Below are 20,453 nucleotides of genomic sequence, written 5' to 3' on the forward strand. Positions count from 1 at the left end.
TGGAGATCCCTCTGTTGTAAATCTAATAGCTTAAATCTAATATCTGTGCTCGTCTGATAAAGCCAAAGGGGAAGGCAGTCTCTAAGAACTCAAATCTTCCCTTCTCACTGAGCTCCAAGGGATCTTCCAGGAATGGTGACGCCATTTTCCAAGAAAAGAAAGGAAAGGAAAAAGTTCTTTTGAGTGCTGATGTGTTATCTCAAACAAAAACTTCTCCGGAGCAGGTTGGGTGTGAAGTAAAGGTTGCTATGGTGATGCACCCTGATAAGAAGAGAAGCACCATCATAGTTCTGAGTTGATCCTGAAGCTACCTCGCTAACCCCCAAATAGTGCCTCTGGTGTTCAATTAATCGTTTTATTCAGAACTGCTTTCATTATGTCAGAACAAGAAGAAGCAGAAATGATAATGGGACTCTGGTGTGCATGTTTGTGAAGCTTCCATTTGCCTGTTAAGTGGTTTTACTGTACGTTGGTGTGTTTGGAAATGTATGTTGCAGAGTGCATGTTAAGTTGGGTCGAGGTGTTGGGGAATCAACAGGATGCTGAATTTACAATCCTCATACAAAATATATATGTTGTTAATGGTTTATTTTCACCTTGTTGTCAGTGGATGGGGTTTACCTAAAAGGACAACAATTTGCCTGCCAGAAAGTTGGAAATCATTTCAAAGCACCTTAAAAGTGTTTTATCGGTGCTGCAGACTTTTCCGTGATACAATGACTTGACACCGTCCAAATATTTTTGTCCTGCTAAGCCCCATCCACGCGGTGGAAAAGAAAAGCATGTCAAACGTGATAGGGTCTTTCCAGTGTATGGAAAACATGAGGTAAGTCTATCTATCTTACTCTTTCCACTTGTTTTCTCTTTTCTCCTCTCGTCCTTCCTCTCAGCGCGGGACTATGAGATCCAGAGAGACAGGATAGAGTTGGGTCGCTGCATCGGAGAGGGGCAGTTTGGCGATGTACACCAAGGAGTCTACAACAGTCCAGTATGTATAAAACACACACACACACTTTCTGAAAACACACGAATGAATCTGTCGGCAGATTTTTGTCAGAAATTTGCAAAAAAAATGTATTTTGTGATACTGATTTTAACCAACTTCATGCTGTGCGTGTGCTGTGCAGGATAAACCGTCTCTACCTGTTGCCATCAAGACCTGTAAGAACTGTACGTCCGACAGCGTCAGAGAAAAGTTCCTACAAGAAGCACGTAAGACCTCCTCAACTTGTGTGTCGACTTCTCTGCTTCACACAGATCAGCAGTTCAGCGTGTGACAGGGTTTGTGTTTCCTTGCAGTAACGATGCGTCAGTTCGACCACCCTCACATCGTTAAGCTGATCGGAGTGATCACAGAGAACCCTGTGTGGATCATCATGGAGCTCTGCACTCTTGGAGAGGTACAACTCAGGCTGTGAAAGAGTGTGTTGTTTCTTATTAGCTGGGATGGCAGGCACCTAAGAAAAGCCTCACCTGAGAAGACTTTAAAATCAAAAGGCATTGTTTAGGATTGCATGCATTGACACAAGAAAGCCCCCGTTACGTTTATCTGAATGTTCCGGATTTATGTCTGAATGTGAACCCTCTGGTCACTTTTTTTTCTGGTCAGAACTGCCTAAACCGAGTTTAAAATTGGAGTTGTGTGAAGTTATTTAGGGACGGCGTTCATCAATTACGCATCAATATTTGTCCGAAGCATTTACTACAAAATAATCTATGAGACTGTAAAATGAAATGTCCATTATAATAATACTTTACTGTGAAAAAACTGACACTAACAGCTTAAGTTAACAGCACTCACTAATAATGAATGTAATCCAGGTTCTTTTTCCTTCTACAAGACAGGAACTGAAGTTTGTTGCTTCCAGGTGTTTAGAACTATTTCCTCTGAGTTTATTAAGTACCTGCAGCAGCAGGATTCAAAGAAACAATTACAGCACCAGTGACTCCATTAAATTCTTATAATTATAAATTGCTGCTGAGAGAGCATGTAGAGCTGATCAGTCCTTGGTGTACTGTCCCTGTGGTGGGGAAGTCTAAATGAAGTCATGAGGGACATGAACAGAAAAGTGACCTATGTCTGAATAACAGAATGACATATTTTAATGGCTTGATGAAGCCAGCAATGTTCCATATCCCATGTCTGTAAAGTGCTTATACGAGGTGTGTCAGAAAAGTTCCAGGACTGGTGTCACAGAAGATGTATTTAAAATCCAAACTACAAACTACAAGTTTTCCCCTTCAAAGTAATTCCCCTGGAGTCTAACACACTTCCCCAGCCTTCTCTTCACGCCGCCATGCACTCCTGGAAGGATTCTTCCAGGATCCTCCGCAGCTCCGTCGTCACAGCCATCTTGATGTCATCCACGTCTTCAAAACGGGTCCCCTTGATGACCCCCTTGAGCTTGGGGAAGAGGAAAAAAATCCCATGCAGCCAGGTGGGGTGAGTAGGGAGGTTGCTCCAGCACGGTGATGTTCTTCTCAGCCAGGAACTGTGGGATGCTCAGGGCGTTGTGAGCAGGCGCATTGTTATGGTGAAGCAGCCACGACTCATCCTGCCACAACTCTCGTCTCTTGTCTGAACGAAGCAAACGCCGCAGGATCTCTTTGTAGACGAGCTGGTTGATCATCTGAAGAGGAAAACTCCTAGTTCGTAGTTTGGGTTTAAAATACATCACCAGTCCTGGATCCTTTCTGACACACCTCATACTACCATCACAGTATATACACTATGCACAACTGTACCTCTGTCATCCACCTCCTGCCTTTTTGTCCATCTTTCTCTCCTCTTGTAGCTCCGTTCGTTCCTTCAGGTGAGGAAGTACAGTCTCGACTTGGCCACGCTCATTCTGTTTGCCTACCAGCTCAGTACAGCGCTGGCCTATCTGGAGAGCAAACGCTTTGTACACAGGTAAACATGCACACACTCAAACTGATAAGGTTAAATCACTTGTTTGGGATCAGATTATGGTTTTGCATTTATCAGATTTATATTATTATTGTTGTGATAGAAGTATACTGATTAAAAAGACATGTCTAACTATTTAACCTGGACAGCTACAAGAGTTTTGGTTTTTGATATAATAAGGAGAATCATGTTATGTTGCTTTTTATGACAGCATGCACTAAAATGCCTTCCTCATACACTCCTTCACGGAAATAGACAGCAGTTACTCAACAGTGAGTGGGAATTTGAGATTGTAGACACTTATGAATCATCACCATTTTGCGTCATCGCTGACAGGTGTGGTGTTATATAACTAATACTCACACGTGTCAAAGGTGACGCATTGCTTTGTGAGTCCTGTAAAAACAAAACAAAATGATGTTGATGCGCTGCACGTTTTTCATCCCGTTTTATGGTGATACATAAATTTAACTTTTGCAGTTCAGACTCTCAAATTTGATCACAGAAAGAGAGAAACACACATCTTATAGCAAATACAGAATGGTCTGACACAGCCACAGTATACTCGACATGCTCTTTAACAGATATTTAGTTGGTAAAAAATATAAATTTAACAAACGGTACATTTTTGTTTTATAGGGATATAGCAGCACGTAATGTGTTGGTGTCTTCAGTTGACTGTGTGATGCTCGGGGACTTTGGTCTGTCGCGATACATGGAGGACAGCTCTTACTACAAAGGTAATGAAACGTCTGAACACACACAGTCCACAGCTTTGATATGATGCAGAACATTCATTCAGTCAAATTTTAAATGTATCTGAAGCAGTTTTCAGTGACCTAAACTTCCACAATGAACTCTGTTTGTTTTCCTGCTCTTCATAGAAAACAATGTAGTGAGTAATGTTGACCTGAGATCAATCAGTGTTCCCAGTTAGAGTAACTGCACTTATAACCATGTTTTCTAGTTGCCAATACTTTACCACCATCTACTGGTGACTTCAGGTTAGATCAGTCACCTATTATTCAGCATGTTACCAAATCAGCGCCTTCTGCTTTCAGTTTACCAGCAACCCAACAGCTGAATGTATTGTAGATATGAAAATAGTCCTTATTGGTCGTCTGAACTCTGCAGCTCATTTGCATGTTTGTGTCTCAGCCTCTAAAGGTAAACTTCCCATTAAATGGATGGCTCCTGAATCAATCAACTTCAGGAGATTCACATCTGCCAGTGACGTCTGGATGTTTGGTGAGTAACGGTGATGCCTTGTTGTACGAGAATTGTGACTTTACTGTTGCTGGAGCTGCTAATTCTCTTTAACCATCTCTTTCAAGTGTGTCTATATGCACTATATGTTGCTGTGACTTGGTTTTGTAGGTGGTGTTTGTGTCCATCGGTCTTTCTTTAACAGCACTGCCCATCTGCATCTTTCTCTGCAGGTGTGTGCATGTGGGAGATCTTGATGTACGGCATCAAGCCCTTCCAAGGGGTGAAGAACAACGACGTGATCGGCAGGATAGAGAACGGCGAGCGGCTGGCGATGCCCCCCCAGTGTCCGCCCACCCTCTACAGTCTGATGACCAAATGCTGGTCGTATGATCCCAGCAAGAGGCCGAGATTCACTGAGCTGAAAACACAACTCAGGTAAAAAAAATAAAAAAAAAAACTAACAAGAGGAAGAAGAAGAAGTATAAAGAAGTGTTGTTTCATACGTTAAATATTAATTACTAGTACAACCAGTTAGACACATACTATAGTAATTTCATACCAGTGAGTTCAGTGCTTAGTGAACGTTTTTCTGCATTTAAAGTTGCTTTGTGTAATGTTTTTTACACAGCAGTATATCAAGTAAGCATTCATATTCCAGTTTATTTATTGTAGTAATTATCCGATAATTGAATTAACTGCGCAATGGTGGTGATTAAAAAAAACTAAAGATTCAAAGCCAATATGGATTAAAGTGGCAGTAAACAAAATGAGCACTTTAATACTTTGCTTTACACAGTGATTTACATATATTAAGAGTTTTATGATTACAGCTATCCAGCCTTAGACATGATAGTTTGGTATCACTACTGTCAACAGAGTTATCTAGTTAGCTTTTATCTCAATTATTCCCAGTCGTGTTTTCCATTGCATTCCTCCCTTTCCTAAAGATTAATGAATATCTGTCATCGCGTCTCTTATTCTGTGCTGAAAAACACGTTTGGAGGAGTTTTCCTGCTAACATTTGCCCTTCCGTCAAGATGAAAATGCGCTCCACCTGTGAAATAAATGTCCGTCTGCCAACGTTATATTGTGATTTCTGCAGCACCATACTGGAGGAGGAGAAGCTTCAGCAGGAGGAGAGGCTTCGAATGGAGATGAGGAGGCAGGTCACTGTTTCCTGGGACTCTGGAGGTTCTGATGAAGCACCGCCCAAAGTACGAATCAAGAACTGTTCATGATCGAGAAGCTTTTTTTGTTGCTTCGTCACTATTATTTCAGTACGAAACCTTCCTTATCTCTGTGTTTGCAGCCCAGTAGACCTGGTTACCCCAGCCCTCGCTCCAGTGAAGGCTTCTTCTCCAGCCCGCAACACAACCACTTCCCGGTAAACTACACACACACTCACACACATCTTTAGCAGTGAGGAAACTGAGCTTCACTGTTCTTTCTCATTCATATTGGCCAGAGCTATTGTTTTAATGTGACTCTCTGAGGTTGTAGGTGGTAAACGGCTGTATTGTGCAGTGATGCAGAGAAAGATGGAGGAATACAGAAAGCAGTTTTAGAGTGTTTAAGACCAAACATTCATCTATTCACAGTTCTTTAATAGAGAAACCACTGTTAGGCCACCTAATATTTAAGAAAAGTCACTGTTTTTCCTGCTTAATGTTGTGTTGTGGGTTGAAATTCAAATAAACATAAACTGTAAAATTCCTTGTTGAATTTATGGTAATGTTCGGAATTAGGATTTTAAATAATTAATCATTTGGAAAGGAAATTAATCTACAAAATGCACTATATTTTATATTGTGGTTTGTAAAAACATTGATAGAAAATGTGTTAGTTTCAGGGATTTGGAGAGTTTGCAGAAAAAAATAGATCTTGTTGTGTACATATTCTGTACATAGTATATGCAGCTACATATTTCTCTTGCCATCTAAAATTTGGATACAACAACAAAACCTTCTTGTTGCCAAAACAAATCTTTGGTCGAGGCACAGTGGAAGGGCAGTCAGCATCAAACAAAACCTGACATAGCTCCACAAGTCCAGTAAAGGAAGCTACGGTCTGGAAAAACTGGAGAAAAATGTTCATTTAATCGCAAATTTTAAAAACAAACCCATAAATTACACACTGGAAAATTCTCCTGTCAGCTTCTATAAATCATCCTTTTTAACCATTGAAATAATGTCGGTTTCTGAGAGTCCCAGGTCGAACGCTGCGTTTAAAATAAAGACCAAACTAAGAGAAACTCGGTGTCGAGTCTGGGTTAACTCAGACTGTCAGGCAGACACCGAGCGTGCGCTGCATGTGTCAAAGTCAGAGAGAGAAATGTGAAGGCGAAGAAAATGAGAGCGACTTTGAGCGCAGTTATTCCTCTCCTCATAAACCGAGCAGACAGCAGGCATTTCCTGTAGCGCTAAAAGCCACTCGCTCACGCACACACACACACACTCGCGCAGACACACAAATCAAAGCCGCTCTTTAACTCTTATGGCAATGAGCTGCTCTCTCCCTCCTCCTTATGAAGAGTGTATAATTCTAGCTGCTGTTTAAGTCCCACTTCATATCGTAACTCATCTGCATATCCTGGAATGTGTTGCACACCCAAATGGGTTTTAAAGGGCCTCTTTTTATTATCGGTGTTTTATATATTTGGATGAGCAGCGTTATTCACAATTATCCCCTGATTACTCAGTAGGATTCTCTCACTGGTAGTCTCCGTCTTTGTGCATATTTGAGATGTGTGCTTATTGCCAACTCCAGAGTACTTTTTTTGCCAACATTTTTCTTCATTAGGACATTTATAAAAGCAGCCCCGGTTGATAAATATGTCCAATGATTTTGAGACTTTCGGAAAATCTGCAGTTTTTTCAGTAATACGGAAAAGGAAGGTGAACGATTGGATCTATTCTGGTTCTTTTCTATATCCTAATAAGCTAAATATGTTGTTTATTGTGCAGCTTATAAGTTGCTGCAAATGTGCTGCTTGATAAACTGCACATCAGTTATTGAAAAGTGTTGAGGATTTTACGGTTTGCTTCCTCGTGTATAGTATGTTTTTCATTTAACATTTTCTCATTTTATCAGTTTATTGCTTTCTGTTGACATTTTTTTTTTTACTCCTGTGTTGTCAACTGATGACAGCTGATACAATCTTCCAGTCATTCAGAGCCAATTGGCTTTGTGCTGAGCTCTCCAAGTGCCAAGAACACAAAGTGCGCAGCAGAATTGAGACTTCACACTCTTACCTTTTTACGTCAGTAATCATTTTTGTTCTTCTCTCTGTCTGTCTGCCTCTCTCTCAATCTGTCCACCTCCAGCCTTCAGCCCATGGTGGTGTAGGAGGCATAGGAGGCAGCTACCCCCCGACTGATTCCTGGAATCCGCACAGGCCTGAACATACTGCACTGTGGAGCCCAAACATGGAGGTACACACAGACACGTTTGACAGGGAACACCCGTTGAAAGGACATATGTCATGTTTTCTCAGAGGCCGTCGTGTTTTTGGTGACATCTTGAGTCAGACGCTGTTCATTGCTTGAGTTATTGTTGAGCTTTCACCTCAAATCCTGATACCACAGCTCCATTATGCACTGAAAACACATGACTGAAGCGAATGTTTAGTACCTAAATACATGTTCAATTCAATTGGCAGATAAACCATAAAACATGTTTTTGTAGTTTACATTTTGTTTGGATTAAACTTAGCAGGTTGCTTCACTGTAGTGAGGGGCCTACGCTCCAGCCTCACGGTGAAGTTGTTTTTTTAAGCAGACCACAGAGTGCTCCTTGCAGGAGGAATCGGGTAACAGCAGTCAGGAAACGTGCAAACATTTTTACTAGCCTGTGTATTTCAGATCACGCTCTGTCATAATGGTACAGTCTGAGCAGTCGTTTGTCATTAAATCAAGACGCTGCTGCTTGTTAATGACTTACTAAATGAAAAAGTTTAAATGTTTGTGTTTTCTCCAGGAGGGTGGATGTGTAGGCCAGGCGCAGATGGAGGAGAGGCTGATGATGCAGCAGCAACAGATGGAGGATGACCAGCGGTGGCTGGAGCAGGAGGAGATCTTCATGGTAATTTAAATACACACACATACACACAGATTTATTTATATATATATGAGCTACTTCACTTTTCAGTTTGACATGTTATGAGCAAATCTCCTCCTCTAGTATCAATCCGTAAAGGTTATTTTTCAGGCTGGTTATTCTTATCATGGGTCATCATAACACTTTGTGCCTGCGACTTCCATTGCAGAGATGTAGGTGACCTAAAAACATATGCCAGGATAAGTAATGCCAGTCCCCTAAAACTTATCAAACAAACTTTACAGAATTTACCGTAAATTCCAGACTATAAGCTGCTATTTTTTTCACACGCTTTGAACACTGCAACTTAAACAATGATGCGGCTAATTTACTTTTAGTGTGCAGGAGGAAGATGAAGATAGCGATCAATGATTTGATAGGTTACTGTAGTGTTTATGTTTTTTAACCAGCCGTGTTACAGGCACTGTTCGGACAAAAAGCATTTATTTGTGTGTTACTGGTACGTATTTAATTAAAATTTTAAAAAATCTTTCTGTGTAAATATCTCATGTTACAACGTGGACACTTGCAGCTTATAGACAAGTGCGGCCTGTATATGTACAAAGCATGTTTTCTTTTTAAAGTTACTGAGTGAGGCTTATATTCAGGTGCACTCAATTGTCTGGGATTTACGGAACCTAAATAATTTTCGATGCACATCTGAGTGTAAATGAATGTCCACACAGGCTGTTGGATTAACTAGCTCATTGTTCAGGGGTCTGCTGCCTGCAACCTGCCAGTTAACCCCGTCTGTGTGTTAGCACATGCCGAGTTACTTCCATGTGTGAGTTCAGCACGTGTGCACTGTGGAGAATGCGGTAGCAAATGAGAGAAGATGTGTTTATATGATTGTCCTTCAAGGAGGTTCAAGAAGGCGAAGTGGCTTCTTATCCAAAACTGTGGTCAGAATGCTATGGTCATCCAAGTTTTCTGTCATTATGGCTAAAACTGTGGCGTAAAACGGACTGAAAACAAAATAAAACTGTTAAAATCATCTGAACAAGTTCATCACCAATGCGTTGCTTCATTTTGGTAAAAACCTTTTTCTGTGTTTGATTCTCGCCGGATGAATTCCAGAGTATCTCTTTCAGATCTTTGAACCGGTTCAGTTGTGCGTGCTTGATTTACCTCATAAGACACTGAAACATCCCCAAAAGGAGCCAAAACACTGCTTTTGCAAAACAAGTCTGTTTTTCCTCTCTCCTCAAGTCTTTTTTTTTTTTTTTCTGTTGACTTGATGGGCTGTTTTCATTTTTTAGCCAAATACAGAAGAGCTGAAAGACAGAAAGAGAGCAAGAAAAACACTTGTGAGTGATGAGTGCTGGGGAGTGATGTCCCCTCTCTTTATCTATCAGCCTTCTTACAGATATCTCTGGTCAGCTTGCAGTGTTTGAAGTGCACATTTATTGCTTCACAGAACAGGAAATCTCTCTGGGGAGACCTGGCAGACTGAATTGCTGATATCTTATTTGGCAGGATGTACATTTTTTTTCATCTGAGGCTTTGTTTTTCTCTTGATGCACCCACCTGCAGAAACCTATTAAGACCCAGCAGTTTGATGAGCCTGATCTCAATCCTCTGTAGAAATGGACAACTGAAAAAGCGGAGTTCTCACATTAGTTAATAACCAAATTCTTGACATGTGAAACAACAAAGAAGGTCTACTGCCCATTGGACTCTTTCACTTCTAGTGATGTCCTACTATTTTAAGATTGCAAGTCAGTTCAAACAAACTGCAAACTCTGTGGTGAATTCAAAAGCAGATCTCGGTCTAATCTACTGATTCTGCAGCTCAAGCAGCTGAAGGATGGAGCCATAGAGTGAACTACAGTTAGTTCACCATCAGTTAAGCCACAAAAATAAAAAGATAGTGCTTTATTTTTGAAAGCAGCGTGGCTATGTAGCTGTAGATTGTAGGCCACCGTCCACTCCTAAAAATGTCTCGTACAGTGTCACTAACAGTATTACCAATTGCTTTTGTTGTTGCATAGACTGATTCTACCGTACATGGCCTAGAGGTTTTGAAAAGTCTGGATTTCTTGCGTCTTAAAGGCAAAGTATGTGGTTCTAATCCAATACAGTTTTTGTGAAGCACATTTAAAACAAGAGAAATAAGTTTAACTAAATTTTGAAATTAAACTAAATATTGAGCTTAAGGCCTTACAAAGTTATACAACACACAAATGTACCTGACTGATTTAACAAAGTGATTAACTCATTACAGTACGCTAGCTGTCTACTCTGTATGTGCACTGAAGAAAAAATCTAAATGGGAAACAAACTAAGTGGCTCGGACTGATCCACACGTCACTATTCCAGCATGTACAGATAAAGGGAGGAGGATGGAGGAGGGGGAAGAGGGATGGTCAATTTAGCACATGCTAACTATCTAAATATAGGAACTAGTGAAATATAATGTATAGAAATGAAGAGTTCATTTGCAAAAACAGAACTCCATTTTTGTAGATTTTCAGAAAACTTATTTTTATGTTGTTTGCTTGAGATAATATCAATCAAACTGAAGTTGAGTGGATTTGACTCAGTAGAAATGACAAAAATAGTTTGATTGATGTTGTCTCAGGTAGACGATGGAAAAGTGGGTTTTCTGAAGGTTTGTGAAGATGGAGTTATCTGTTTTTGCAAATGAACTCTTCAAATATATAATATATATTATTTCACCAGAGCTGCAAGGTGGCTCGGTGGTTAGCACCAGTTCTCCCCATGCAGCGTGGGTTCTCTCCGGGTTCTCCGGCTTCCTCCCACACAGTCCAAAAACATGTTGAGATTAATTGGTGATTCTAAATTGTCCGTAGGTGTGAATGTGAGTGTGCTTGGTTGTCTGTCTCTAAGCCCTGTGATAGACTGGTGACCTGTCCAGGTGAACCTGCCTTCACCCTGAGTCAGCTGGGATAGACTCCAGCCCCCCATGACCCTAGTGAGGATTAAGCGGTGTATAGATGATGGATGGATGGATGGATAGTTGCATAAATATGACATGTTTCTATATTAAAACCCAGAAGTTATCAAGTTACTTCAGACACAAGTTCAGGGTTCATATTTATCACGCTGATCATGAAAATCGAGCTGCTTTTCTACGAGCTGTTATCTGTCTGTTAATATATCGACTTGTTAATTGTATGTTATTAACTACTGGAGACACTAAATGTTAAATGAAATTAAATTTATTTAGAATTTTCACTTACATCATGGTTGTGCAGAACAGCATTTCTTGTAGGATTTAAGAGAATCACCAGTGGGGTAGAAGTAGGTTTAATCCTCTGATTAGCTGTTCCTCCTCAGAATACATGTGATGGATGATGTGAGGACTTGAGAGTTGTTCTAAAGCTACTCCTACACGTGGTTGCAAATGTGCTCACTCCTACGGTTGCTTTTAATAATTTTTTTTGGACGTGCCATAAGTTCAGGCTCTGGTCTAAAGTATTATTGGACCTGAGTGATAAACAGCATTTATTGTGCACTATGTGAGCCCCGTTCTGAATCAAGTTAAAAGCCGCTGTCGGATCTGTTGAAAGAGACAAGTGGTGTTTTCAGCCTGGAGACAAATGAAGGATGGATTAAGCAAAGTGGAGCTTAAGTAATAGAGAACGTGTGCTGGAATATTATATGGCAGAAGTAATGAAAGAGTGAATTCCTGCCGGTGAAAAAGGCAAGTGAACTCTGTGATTAATGAACGCAGGATCAACGGGAAGAAAAGAGAAAAGCAATGAGAGACGAGGAAAGTAAGAGCAGAGGACAGAGGGAGGGAGAAAGGAAGTGGGATTGGCAAGAGCGGTGGAGAGGGAGGAACGAGCGAGGAGTCACCCATCGGAGAGAGGGAGAAAGCGAGGGAGATGCAGGGAGATGGAAAGAGTGGGAGGGAGGAGCAGACTGAAGAGGAGAAGCTGAGGGAAGAGTGAGGCGGTTGGATCTTTTCTCTCCAGGATTTTGTCTCTGTGGCTCAGAGGAGCTTTTCCTGCTCTGGAAAAACTTTCTCTCTTTCTCAGCCTGTCTTTTCCTCCCCCTCCATTCTCCTCTGACTCACTTTTTCTCTCTTTCTCTCTGCATATCTTTGCTCCATCTACCAACTTTTTGAAAAAATCTGCTTCTGTCTTCATGTCTTAAGCTTTTCCATCCCTCTCTCTGTTATACCCTCGGTCCCTATCTCTGCCCTTCTTTCGATGGCCTCCTCTCTCTGCATTCCTCCTCCCGTCTTCTTTAGCAGCTATTCTCCCAGGATGCATCTCTTCAAGGCGTGCTTCACCAAAACGGTACTGAAACAGAGAGAGAGAGGGAGAGAGCTGGACTTGTGCTTGGTTTTAGGAGTGCAGATGTGGGGGGAAAATCTGTGAAATTACTGTTAACGGACGATTCATTAGTGGAATTAACTGTGTGTGAGCAGGACTGTATTTGTGGTTTTCTTTGTTAAGAGGAGACAGGTACGATGATAAACTACTGCAGGTGGTATTTACAGGGTGAATTTAAATCCACCAAATCTGCAGGTTCTCTATCTTGCAGGTGACTGGTTCACTGAATATGCTTGGTTTTCGTATTTTGAGTCTCTTTCTGAATACTCACTCTATTTATTTTTCTTTTCTTTAATTGGTGTAATGTACCTGGAAAAATGTGCACATATTTCTGTTGAATTTCCTCCAAATGCATGCTTAGTTTTAGTTTTTATATTACATTTCTTACTTTCAATTTCCCCCCTACAGAAAACAGAGTCCAGAAACAGCAGAGGAAGCATCGACAGAGAGGACGGCACGCTACAAGCACCGGTCAGTCACTCTGTATTTGTGTATATATATCTATATGTATGTGCATGTGAACATTAGGTCGCTACTTTGATTTAAAGTAGATCCACTCGTCGTTCTGTTGAGCTGCAACAAAGCTGGACTGACTTCAAGTCGGATATTGATGGATGGAGGAATGCTCAGGTCAAACAGAGGTTAAGTATAGTTAGAAAAATGCTGGCAGAGCCGAGACAGAGAGAACGTAATGGAGAGGTAGCAGAGATTATAGCAAAAGTGGAGCAAGACTGAAAAAAAAAGAAATGGGGACCCAGAGGGAGGCATTCAGTCTGACTGACAGACAAACACAGAGAGAGGAAATGCAGACACTGGAAGAAGAAGTATTTCTGTCTGTGTGCCATGAAGGGCACTGCCTACATACCAACCACTTGACCACAGAGGACTCATGGGAACTTTAAACCCAGACGCTCTGCACATTTACTGTAAACGAGGGTTATAATATCCTGAAGCTCAGGCAAAATCTCAGCTTTAGCATGATCGTATTTCAGCAGCTGTAATTTGGAGCAGAACGGTGACATTGATGGCAAGAAGTGGCAGTCGGCAATAGCTGCTGTGAACATATTGTCTTACATTTATCTTGTCAAGTCAGTATCGCTTTTACTTTTGGTGTAGGTCTGGTCCCCTATTGAAAAACTGCACCGCTTTGGATGAGCGTTTAAAGAGAAAGTACAACTGAAAGTCTCTCACAAATGCTGGTATTTACCTTTTGTATGCGTGTTTATCTCTGCACAGGGTGGGAGCCAACATATCTACCAGCCTGTAGGGAAACCAGGTGAGAGGAAGCTGACACACTTTAAATTCACTGTAGAAACACTCAGTAAAGGGTGGAAGTGCTGCCTTCAACACTTTACTTAAAGAGGAACACATTGAGCTTCAGTTAGAAAATAGAAAGTATAAAAATGGATGCAATGTTTGGTTATTGTTAACATATGAGCAGTTCTAGCAGGTGAAGATGGAGCTGCTTTTTGTGTACTACAGTGTAGTTTAATCTAATTTTCTTAGACTAACTAGCTGTAAAAATGTGCAGTATTTCACTCTTACATGTAGTAGATGGAGCTTCGTTGTGTGCTTTACGCTGCTGCATCCTCCTTGGGTAAAACAATGATACCAGCATGCCTCTTTTTTCCAGAACATGTGGCTCCTCCTAAGAAGCCGCCCCGTCCTGGAGCTCCTGGCCACCTGGCCAACCTGGCCAACCTGTGCCCTGTAGACAGCTACAACGAGGGGGTCAAGGTGAACACACGCATTCACACACAAACAGAAAAATGAATCAAGTGTAGCTGATTATTCCTGTGAACAAACTGTCTTTCCTTTGGTTTAATGAACCTCCGGCTGTTCTGTATTTTACTGCATTAATTTGCACGCTGGTTCCGGTCAGATAGTTTTTGATTTGATGGGTCGCATGCGGTGCTATGTCATGCTTTGCTTGTGGTTGGCTTTGCCCTAATGTACTGTCCCTCTTCTCTCCCTTTTTACTCCCTCCCCCCTCCTCTGTCACTAACATCCCTCCATCACCTCTTTAAAACCCTTCTGCCTTTTTGCCACCCTCCTGCTCTGACTTATTACTGTGACATATCTATCAATCCATCACTGTCTCCTCTTTTCACAACCTGCGCACTCTCCTTCAACCATTCTCCCTTTCAAACCCCCCATCCATCCACCCAACCACAACTCCCTCTCCTCTCCCCCCCCAATCCTCCCCATAGCCGTGGAGGGTAAGCTGATCTGTGTGTGTCTGTTATCATGGTAGTGTTAGTTAGCTAGTAGTTCCCATCACTTCCATCTAGCAGTTTGAATTTTAGTCGTTTTTCTTCACCGGAGACACTTTTTTTGTTTTTGCATTAATCCACCAGTTCCCTTTCAAAGTGCCACTAGTCACATGCTTCTACACCTCTGGCTGACATTAGTAAAGTTTGTGCAGTTAAATGTGTTTTTTCTGGTGAAGAAAAACTGCTAATGTCATAAATGTTGTAGCAAAGATCAGTAGAATCGTAGTAAACGGATCAATGTGTCTGATCATGCATCTTTAGGTAGAAGTTAATCAAATCAATCACTGATTATGGGTTTGGTGCAGAATAAACATCCACCCAAAGTTTGTTTCGCTGTTGAAATAATATTTGTATACGAGCGTTACAGAAAAATTCTTTAAAATTCTTATTTACAAACTAGTATTTGGGGTGTTTTTCATCTAAATTAAGCTGAATGCTGATGTGTTTTCTCAATAATCTTTCTTACAAACCACTCCAGCCTTGTTCTGATTGTGTCTACACATTAAATGCTGCACCACACCACCTATCACTAGCTTTAAAAACATTAATTTAAGTGTTTTTATTTTACCAATAGGAGCAGGAATACTAAAGGAAAACTCGTTAAAGCTGCAAATCTGTGTTTTTGCTTGTAAAATTGACTTTCTCAAACAGTCAGGAGCTTCAGAGTAGAGTTAAAAAATCACTTAACGCAGGCTGATCTTCACTCAGTACTAACCACACATTCCTCACTCGCTGTAGAAAAGTCAAGATATCTAGTGTGTAGCGACCAACGCATGCGGATAGAAATATTTTCCCCGTGTAGTTGGAAATCCTGTCGCTCACCCCGTGCCTCTAGTTTTTTGTGTTTGCAAATACTGCCACCTAGTGTTGGGTCTTGGAGTCACTTACCCTGACCACAGCAGGTGAAAGAGCTGTGGACGAGAAAGTTCTACAAATACGAAAGTGAACACAGTCGCTGTTTGTTTGTCTGACTCTGGTCCGTTGGTGCAGTTGCAGCCTCAGGAGATCAGCCCGCCGCCCACCGCCAACTTGGATCGCTCTAACGACAAAGTGTATGAGAATGTGACGGGATTGGTTAAAGCTGTGATCGAGATGTCCAATAGGATTCAGCCTGCAGCACCGGAGGAGTACGTCCCCATGGTCAAGGTAGGATTCACGTTCAAAATAAATGAGATCAACGTTGAGGACCTTGTCAGTATCGAGGCGTTATCGGCATGAAGAAAACGTGAATGTGTTTGTTTTGCAGGAGGTGGGTCTGGCTCTGAGGACTCTACTGGCAACAGTGGACGAGACGATTCCTGTGCTGCCAGCCAGCACACACAGAGAGGTAAACACACACACACATGCAGTAACAAAACTACTTCCGTGTACCTGAGGGTAACTCGGAGGAAAATCCCTTTAAAAATCCTAAAAGGTACAAAAAATATCCAAACTATTGGTCACAAAATGTAACCACAAGAGGAGAAATATTTAAATTATGTAAGAAATGAAGAGCAGCTCTGTAGTTCTTGCTCACTAATGACATTTTAAGACGTCACATGACACACAGCACGGGTATGAATAACAAAAAACAGATGCTGAATCTGTTCTTAAATGATAAATTCACACACTCACACTGGTGTTTGTTATTCAGTCTAATCAGGCCTCTGCTCAGGTTGAAGCTCTTCTTACATGAGATCACACAACGTAAACCAATAAAAATGATGAAAGTGTGTCGTCTCCCACCCAAGCAGATACAACAAAGGGTCAGATTAATGTGACAAATATTTCCAAACAGTCCTCAGATGAGACAGAATGAGGCCAATAATTGAAAACGTGTATCCGTGCACCTTCAGTACGCAGCCCTTTGGTTACTCTTTTTACAGCTGTTTGTATCATGTGTTGAATAAAGTTCGCCAGAAACTGCCGCTAATATTTTATATATTCTTCTTCTTGAAATTCTTATTTCTCATATGACATTTCGTTTCTCTTCTCACAGATTGAAATGGCCCAGAAGCTGCTGAATTCAGATCTGGCAGAGTTGATAGCGAAGATGAAACTGGCGCAGCAGTACGTCATGACAAGGTGGGAACAGACACATTGCAATTGTTTGACTGTTACCGTAATTTCTGAACTATTGAGCACCTGAATATAAGCCGCACTCACGAACTTTAAAAAGAAAACAAGTTGAGGCGCCCCATAGCTCAACTGGTTGAGCTGGCGTCCCATGTACAGGGGCGGTCGTGGGTTCGAGTCCCGCTCATGATCCTTTGCTGCAGGTCCTTCCCCCATTCTACCCCCCATACTTTCTTGTCCCTCTCTCTGTCCTATCTAATAAAGGCCAAAAAATATCTTTAAAAAAGGAAAACAAGTTTTGTACATATACAGGCCGCACTTGTCTATAAGCCGCAGGTGTCCACGTTGTAACATGAGAACAATTTTTTAAACTTTTAATCAAATACGTACCGTAAATGCTTTTTTCTGAACAGTGCCTGTAACAGCAGCCTACCAGGAAAAGTCATTGATCGCTATCTTCATCTTCCTCCTGCACACTAAAACCACTAAAGTCGTCTTCTTCAGTGTCGGAATTACTTCGTCACACACTTCCTCAGTCTCTCTTTTGCTCTTGATGTCACTTTCATCTCGAGGCAAATTTGTAAAAATCATAAAAATCAATAAATTAGCCACATCACTGTCTAAGCCGCAGTATTCAAAGCGTGTGAAAAGAGTAGTGGCTTATAGTCCGGAATTTACGGTATTTTTTTTTTTGTGGTCAGTGGTCACATCATAACTGTTCTCTGCATTTTGGACAGTTTACAAAAGGACTACAAGAAACAGATGCTAATGGCAGCTCACGCCCTCGCGGTCGACGCCAAGAACCTGCTGGACGTCATCGACCAGTCGCGGCTCAAGATGATCAACCAGACCCGCCCGCATTAGCCCGGGATCCTGTCGAGTTTCTGCCGCAAGCACATCCGAAAGCAGGACGACGAAGACGGCGGAGTGTGCTCGGCTAATTCATTAGAGATGGATGGATGGACATTGTGGTGGAAACGTGAAAACAGTGAACTGACGGACAGCAGACACGACTGACTGAAACAATCAGCCCCCCTCTCCTCCTCCCTCAAACATTCACCACTTCCTTTCTCTCTGGAAACACTCATGTTTTGGTCAATATTGTCTTGTTTTGTACTTAATTTGCATTGTTGGCTTTTGTATCCAGAGAAACGCTCTTCTCTCTCTCTTTCTCTCATCACACATTCTCAAAGATCCTCCCCCCTTCTTTCTTTCTTTTTTTTTTAAATTTTTAAATCACCCGTTTTTAATCTCTGAAGAAAGTGAATCAAATAAAGGTTTCGGAGGCTCACCTGAAGGACTTGGCAGGTGTTTTGGTGAATGGACGCATCGGAATTCGCCACAGAAACACACGGCTTACACTCTCCAATATGCAGGACGCAACAACTGGAACTGAAGAGCCAGCATGAGAAGATAATGAAGATGATTTCATAATGTTGTTGTTTAAACATGCTTTTATATCATTAATTATTATTATTATTATTATTATTACTATTTCAGCCTTGACTCTTGCAGTATGTCTCTGTTAGATTTTCAGTCTTTCTCTCGTATGAGCAGAAGTTCAGAAGCTCATTAATGTCATAACTTCATCTCTTCTCTCCTTTCTATAGACCTCTTTATCTCAGGCACCAAGAGATGGCGTAAAAGCTGAATTTTGAAGAACCAACTAAATGTCTTTTTATGGGGAAAAAAAAATAATTTAAAAACAAAAAAAAAAACTGCCACAGGCCACTTTTTAAGTTAACTTACATAGTAAATATACAAAGAAGCTCTATTTTTAACACATTTCTGAGGCATGAATTGTTAGTGAATAAGGGAGAGGGATGAACAAAGGGGGAGAGCGGAGGAGACAAAGAGCTGACGAGTGGAGGGAGGGTGGCTTTTAATTAACAGCGGAGGTGCTGATACCTGTGCTACATGAGTTGTTTTTGACAAAAAAAGGAACATTTCATTCAAAATTCTTTAAGTCGGTAACAAAATAACAAGCAACAGTTTATTGGCTGTTTTTGTAAAATTTTCCTGAAAAAAATGTTTTAAAAAACCCACAATGGTTGTTGCTTGCTGTGTATATCGAAGCGCTGTGTATTGTCAGGTTGTGAGTTATTTGTCATCATTCAACAAGACACAACAAGCTTTCAGATGCACCCTCTACATCCTTCAGTGTAGTCCATCCAGGAGTTCAGAATATATAAACCAACCTAGCTAATTTACAACTGACTCGACTGAAAGTTAACTCCGGCCTTGTTGATGAGGTTTTAAAGTATCGTCCTGTTTTCCTCCCCCTCGTCTTTCTACCTCCCTCCACTGGAGTTATTTATACCTTTTTTTTTTTATTATTATTATCCCTTCTCTTTCTTCCGGTCTGCCTCTGTTCCCTGTCCTTCCCTTCAGCTCTGTCTTCCTCTCCTCCCTCTCTGATTCGCTCGCTGTTCCCTCTCCCCTGAGGCGAGCGCTATTCTCAGGAAGGAGACACATGTACAGTTGCTAAACCAAGCAAATAAAACACTGTTATTATTAAGAAGCATTACAAGCTGTTATCTCTGTTTGTCTGTCATTCGTTGTCTCTTTCCTCATATCGATAACTCTTAGATTTGCATGTGAGAGCATGTGCTAGACAACAATAAATATTTTTTCACAATACCTGTTTAATTACTTTGCAAGCTCTACATGTAATGCAGTCTCCAAATGATGCTCTGACTCCAGGTAAAGCATTCAGGTGTCTTAGTCAGTCAAAGAAACTCAGTTGTGAGTAAAATAACATTTATTTTTATTTTTGCATGTCCGGAATTAAGATGATTTTGGCCAAATATGATTATTGCAGGTCAAGACTCCACCACAGCTCACCAAGTTGCATTTATTTCATTTATTTTTATTGTCTGGGATGCTGTAAAGATTTCTTTGTCTACACATTTCGTGGTAGGCAGACAACCCAAACAGCAGTTTTACAGCAACAATGACTGTTCATTCAAAGCTGCTACAACGGATGGAGACTGACCTGCTTTTAAAACCTCAGGTAAATCTTAATAACAGGATTTCCAAGTTGTTTTTTTCCCCCTTCTTTTTGGTCAAATATCACTGAATAGTTTGGTACGTCTGTAATAAGCATAACACAAACTTTTATTAAGGCTTGGAGCTACACTCGCTTCTTATTTGGTGATTAGCTTTAGCTTAAACTACATGCATACACGTAGCTAAATAATTTAGCTAACTAGCTTAGCAAAGATTTGAGTGCAGAGCAGATGGAACATAGACAAATAAAAGGTACAAAGCGGTATTAAATTAATCATACACAGACTCAACGTTCAGTTATTTTTTCTCAATTGCTATATTTTGTCACTTTTCATGCTCCTCCACAGTTTTGTCAGTAATTGTCGGAGGTACTGTTAGCATAAATTAGCTAAAAGCTAATCCTTTAGCCAACAGGTAAATTCTGGTCGTTTTTGTTTAAGGTTATTTCTTCACTACATTAATTAAAATTTAACGCGGAGTGTTTTTGTAATGTTTTTGTATGCTATGGGGATTTGTTAATACAACGTTTAAATTAGGCTGGAGAAGTTTTTCTTTTGTTTTAGATTTTAATAGAAACAAAAAAGAAAAGAAACGAAAACG

General features: G+C 40.9%; 1 protein-coding gene across 4 annotated transcripts in view; it reads left to right on the top strand.

Moving 5' to 3' along the window:
• Nucleotides 1-19,054, top strand: part of LOC103365438 (focal adhesion kinase 1-like) — a 68,889-nt gene extending 49,835 nt beyond the window's left edge. For all 4 annotated transcript variants that reach the window (XM_008292871.1, XM_008292872.1, XM_008292868.1 and 1 more), the window contains 18 exons: nucleotides 891-988; nucleotides 1,128-1,212; nucleotides 1,300-1,400; nucleotides 2,796-2,911; nucleotides 3,548-3,648; nucleotides 4,067-4,156; nucleotides 4,348-4,552; nucleotides 5,220-5,331; nucleotides 5,427-5,501; nucleotides 7,441-7,548; nucleotides 8,093-8,197; nucleotides 12,925-12,987; nucleotides 13,753-13,792; nucleotides 14,150-14,253; nucleotides 15,780-15,935; nucleotides 16,036-16,116; nucleotides 16,768-16,853; nucleotides 17,582-19,054. In XM_008292871.1, the coding sequence (XP_008291093.1) occupies nucleotides 891-988; nucleotides 1,128-1,212; nucleotides 1,300-1,400; nucleotides 2,796-2,911; nucleotides 3,548-3,648; nucleotides 4,067-4,156; nucleotides 4,348-4,552; nucleotides 5,220-5,331; nucleotides 5,427-5,501; nucleotides 7,441-7,548; nucleotides 8,093-8,197; nucleotides 12,925-12,987; nucleotides 13,753-13,792; nucleotides 14,150-14,253; nucleotides 15,780-15,935; nucleotides 16,036-16,116; nucleotides 16,768-16,853; nucleotides 17,582-17,708 (1,853 nt within the window). In that variant the 3' untranslated portion in view covers nucleotides 17,709-19,054. The remainder of the gene's footprint in view (nucleotides 1-890; nucleotides 989-1,127; nucleotides 1,213-1,299; nucleotides 1,401-2,795; nucleotides 2,912-3,547; nucleotides 3,649-4,066; nucleotides 4,157-4,347; nucleotides 4,553-5,219; nucleotides 5,332-5,426; nucleotides 5,502-7,440; nucleotides 7,549-8,092; nucleotides 8,198-12,924; nucleotides 12,988-13,752; nucleotides 13,793-14,149; nucleotides 14,254-15,779; nucleotides 15,936-16,035; nucleotides 16,117-16,767; nucleotides 16,854-17,581) is intronic.
• Nucleotides 19,055-20,453: the final 1,399 nt, after the last annotated feature.

The sequence above is a fragment of the Stegastes partitus genome, unplaced genomic scaffold (assembly GCF_000690725.1).
Source record: "Stegastes partitus isolate 25-593 unplaced genomic scaffold, Stegastes_partitus-1.0.2 Scaffold840, whole genome shotgun sequence".
NCBI lineage: Eukaryota > Metazoa > Chordata > Actinopteri > Pomacentridae > Stegastes > Stegastes partitus.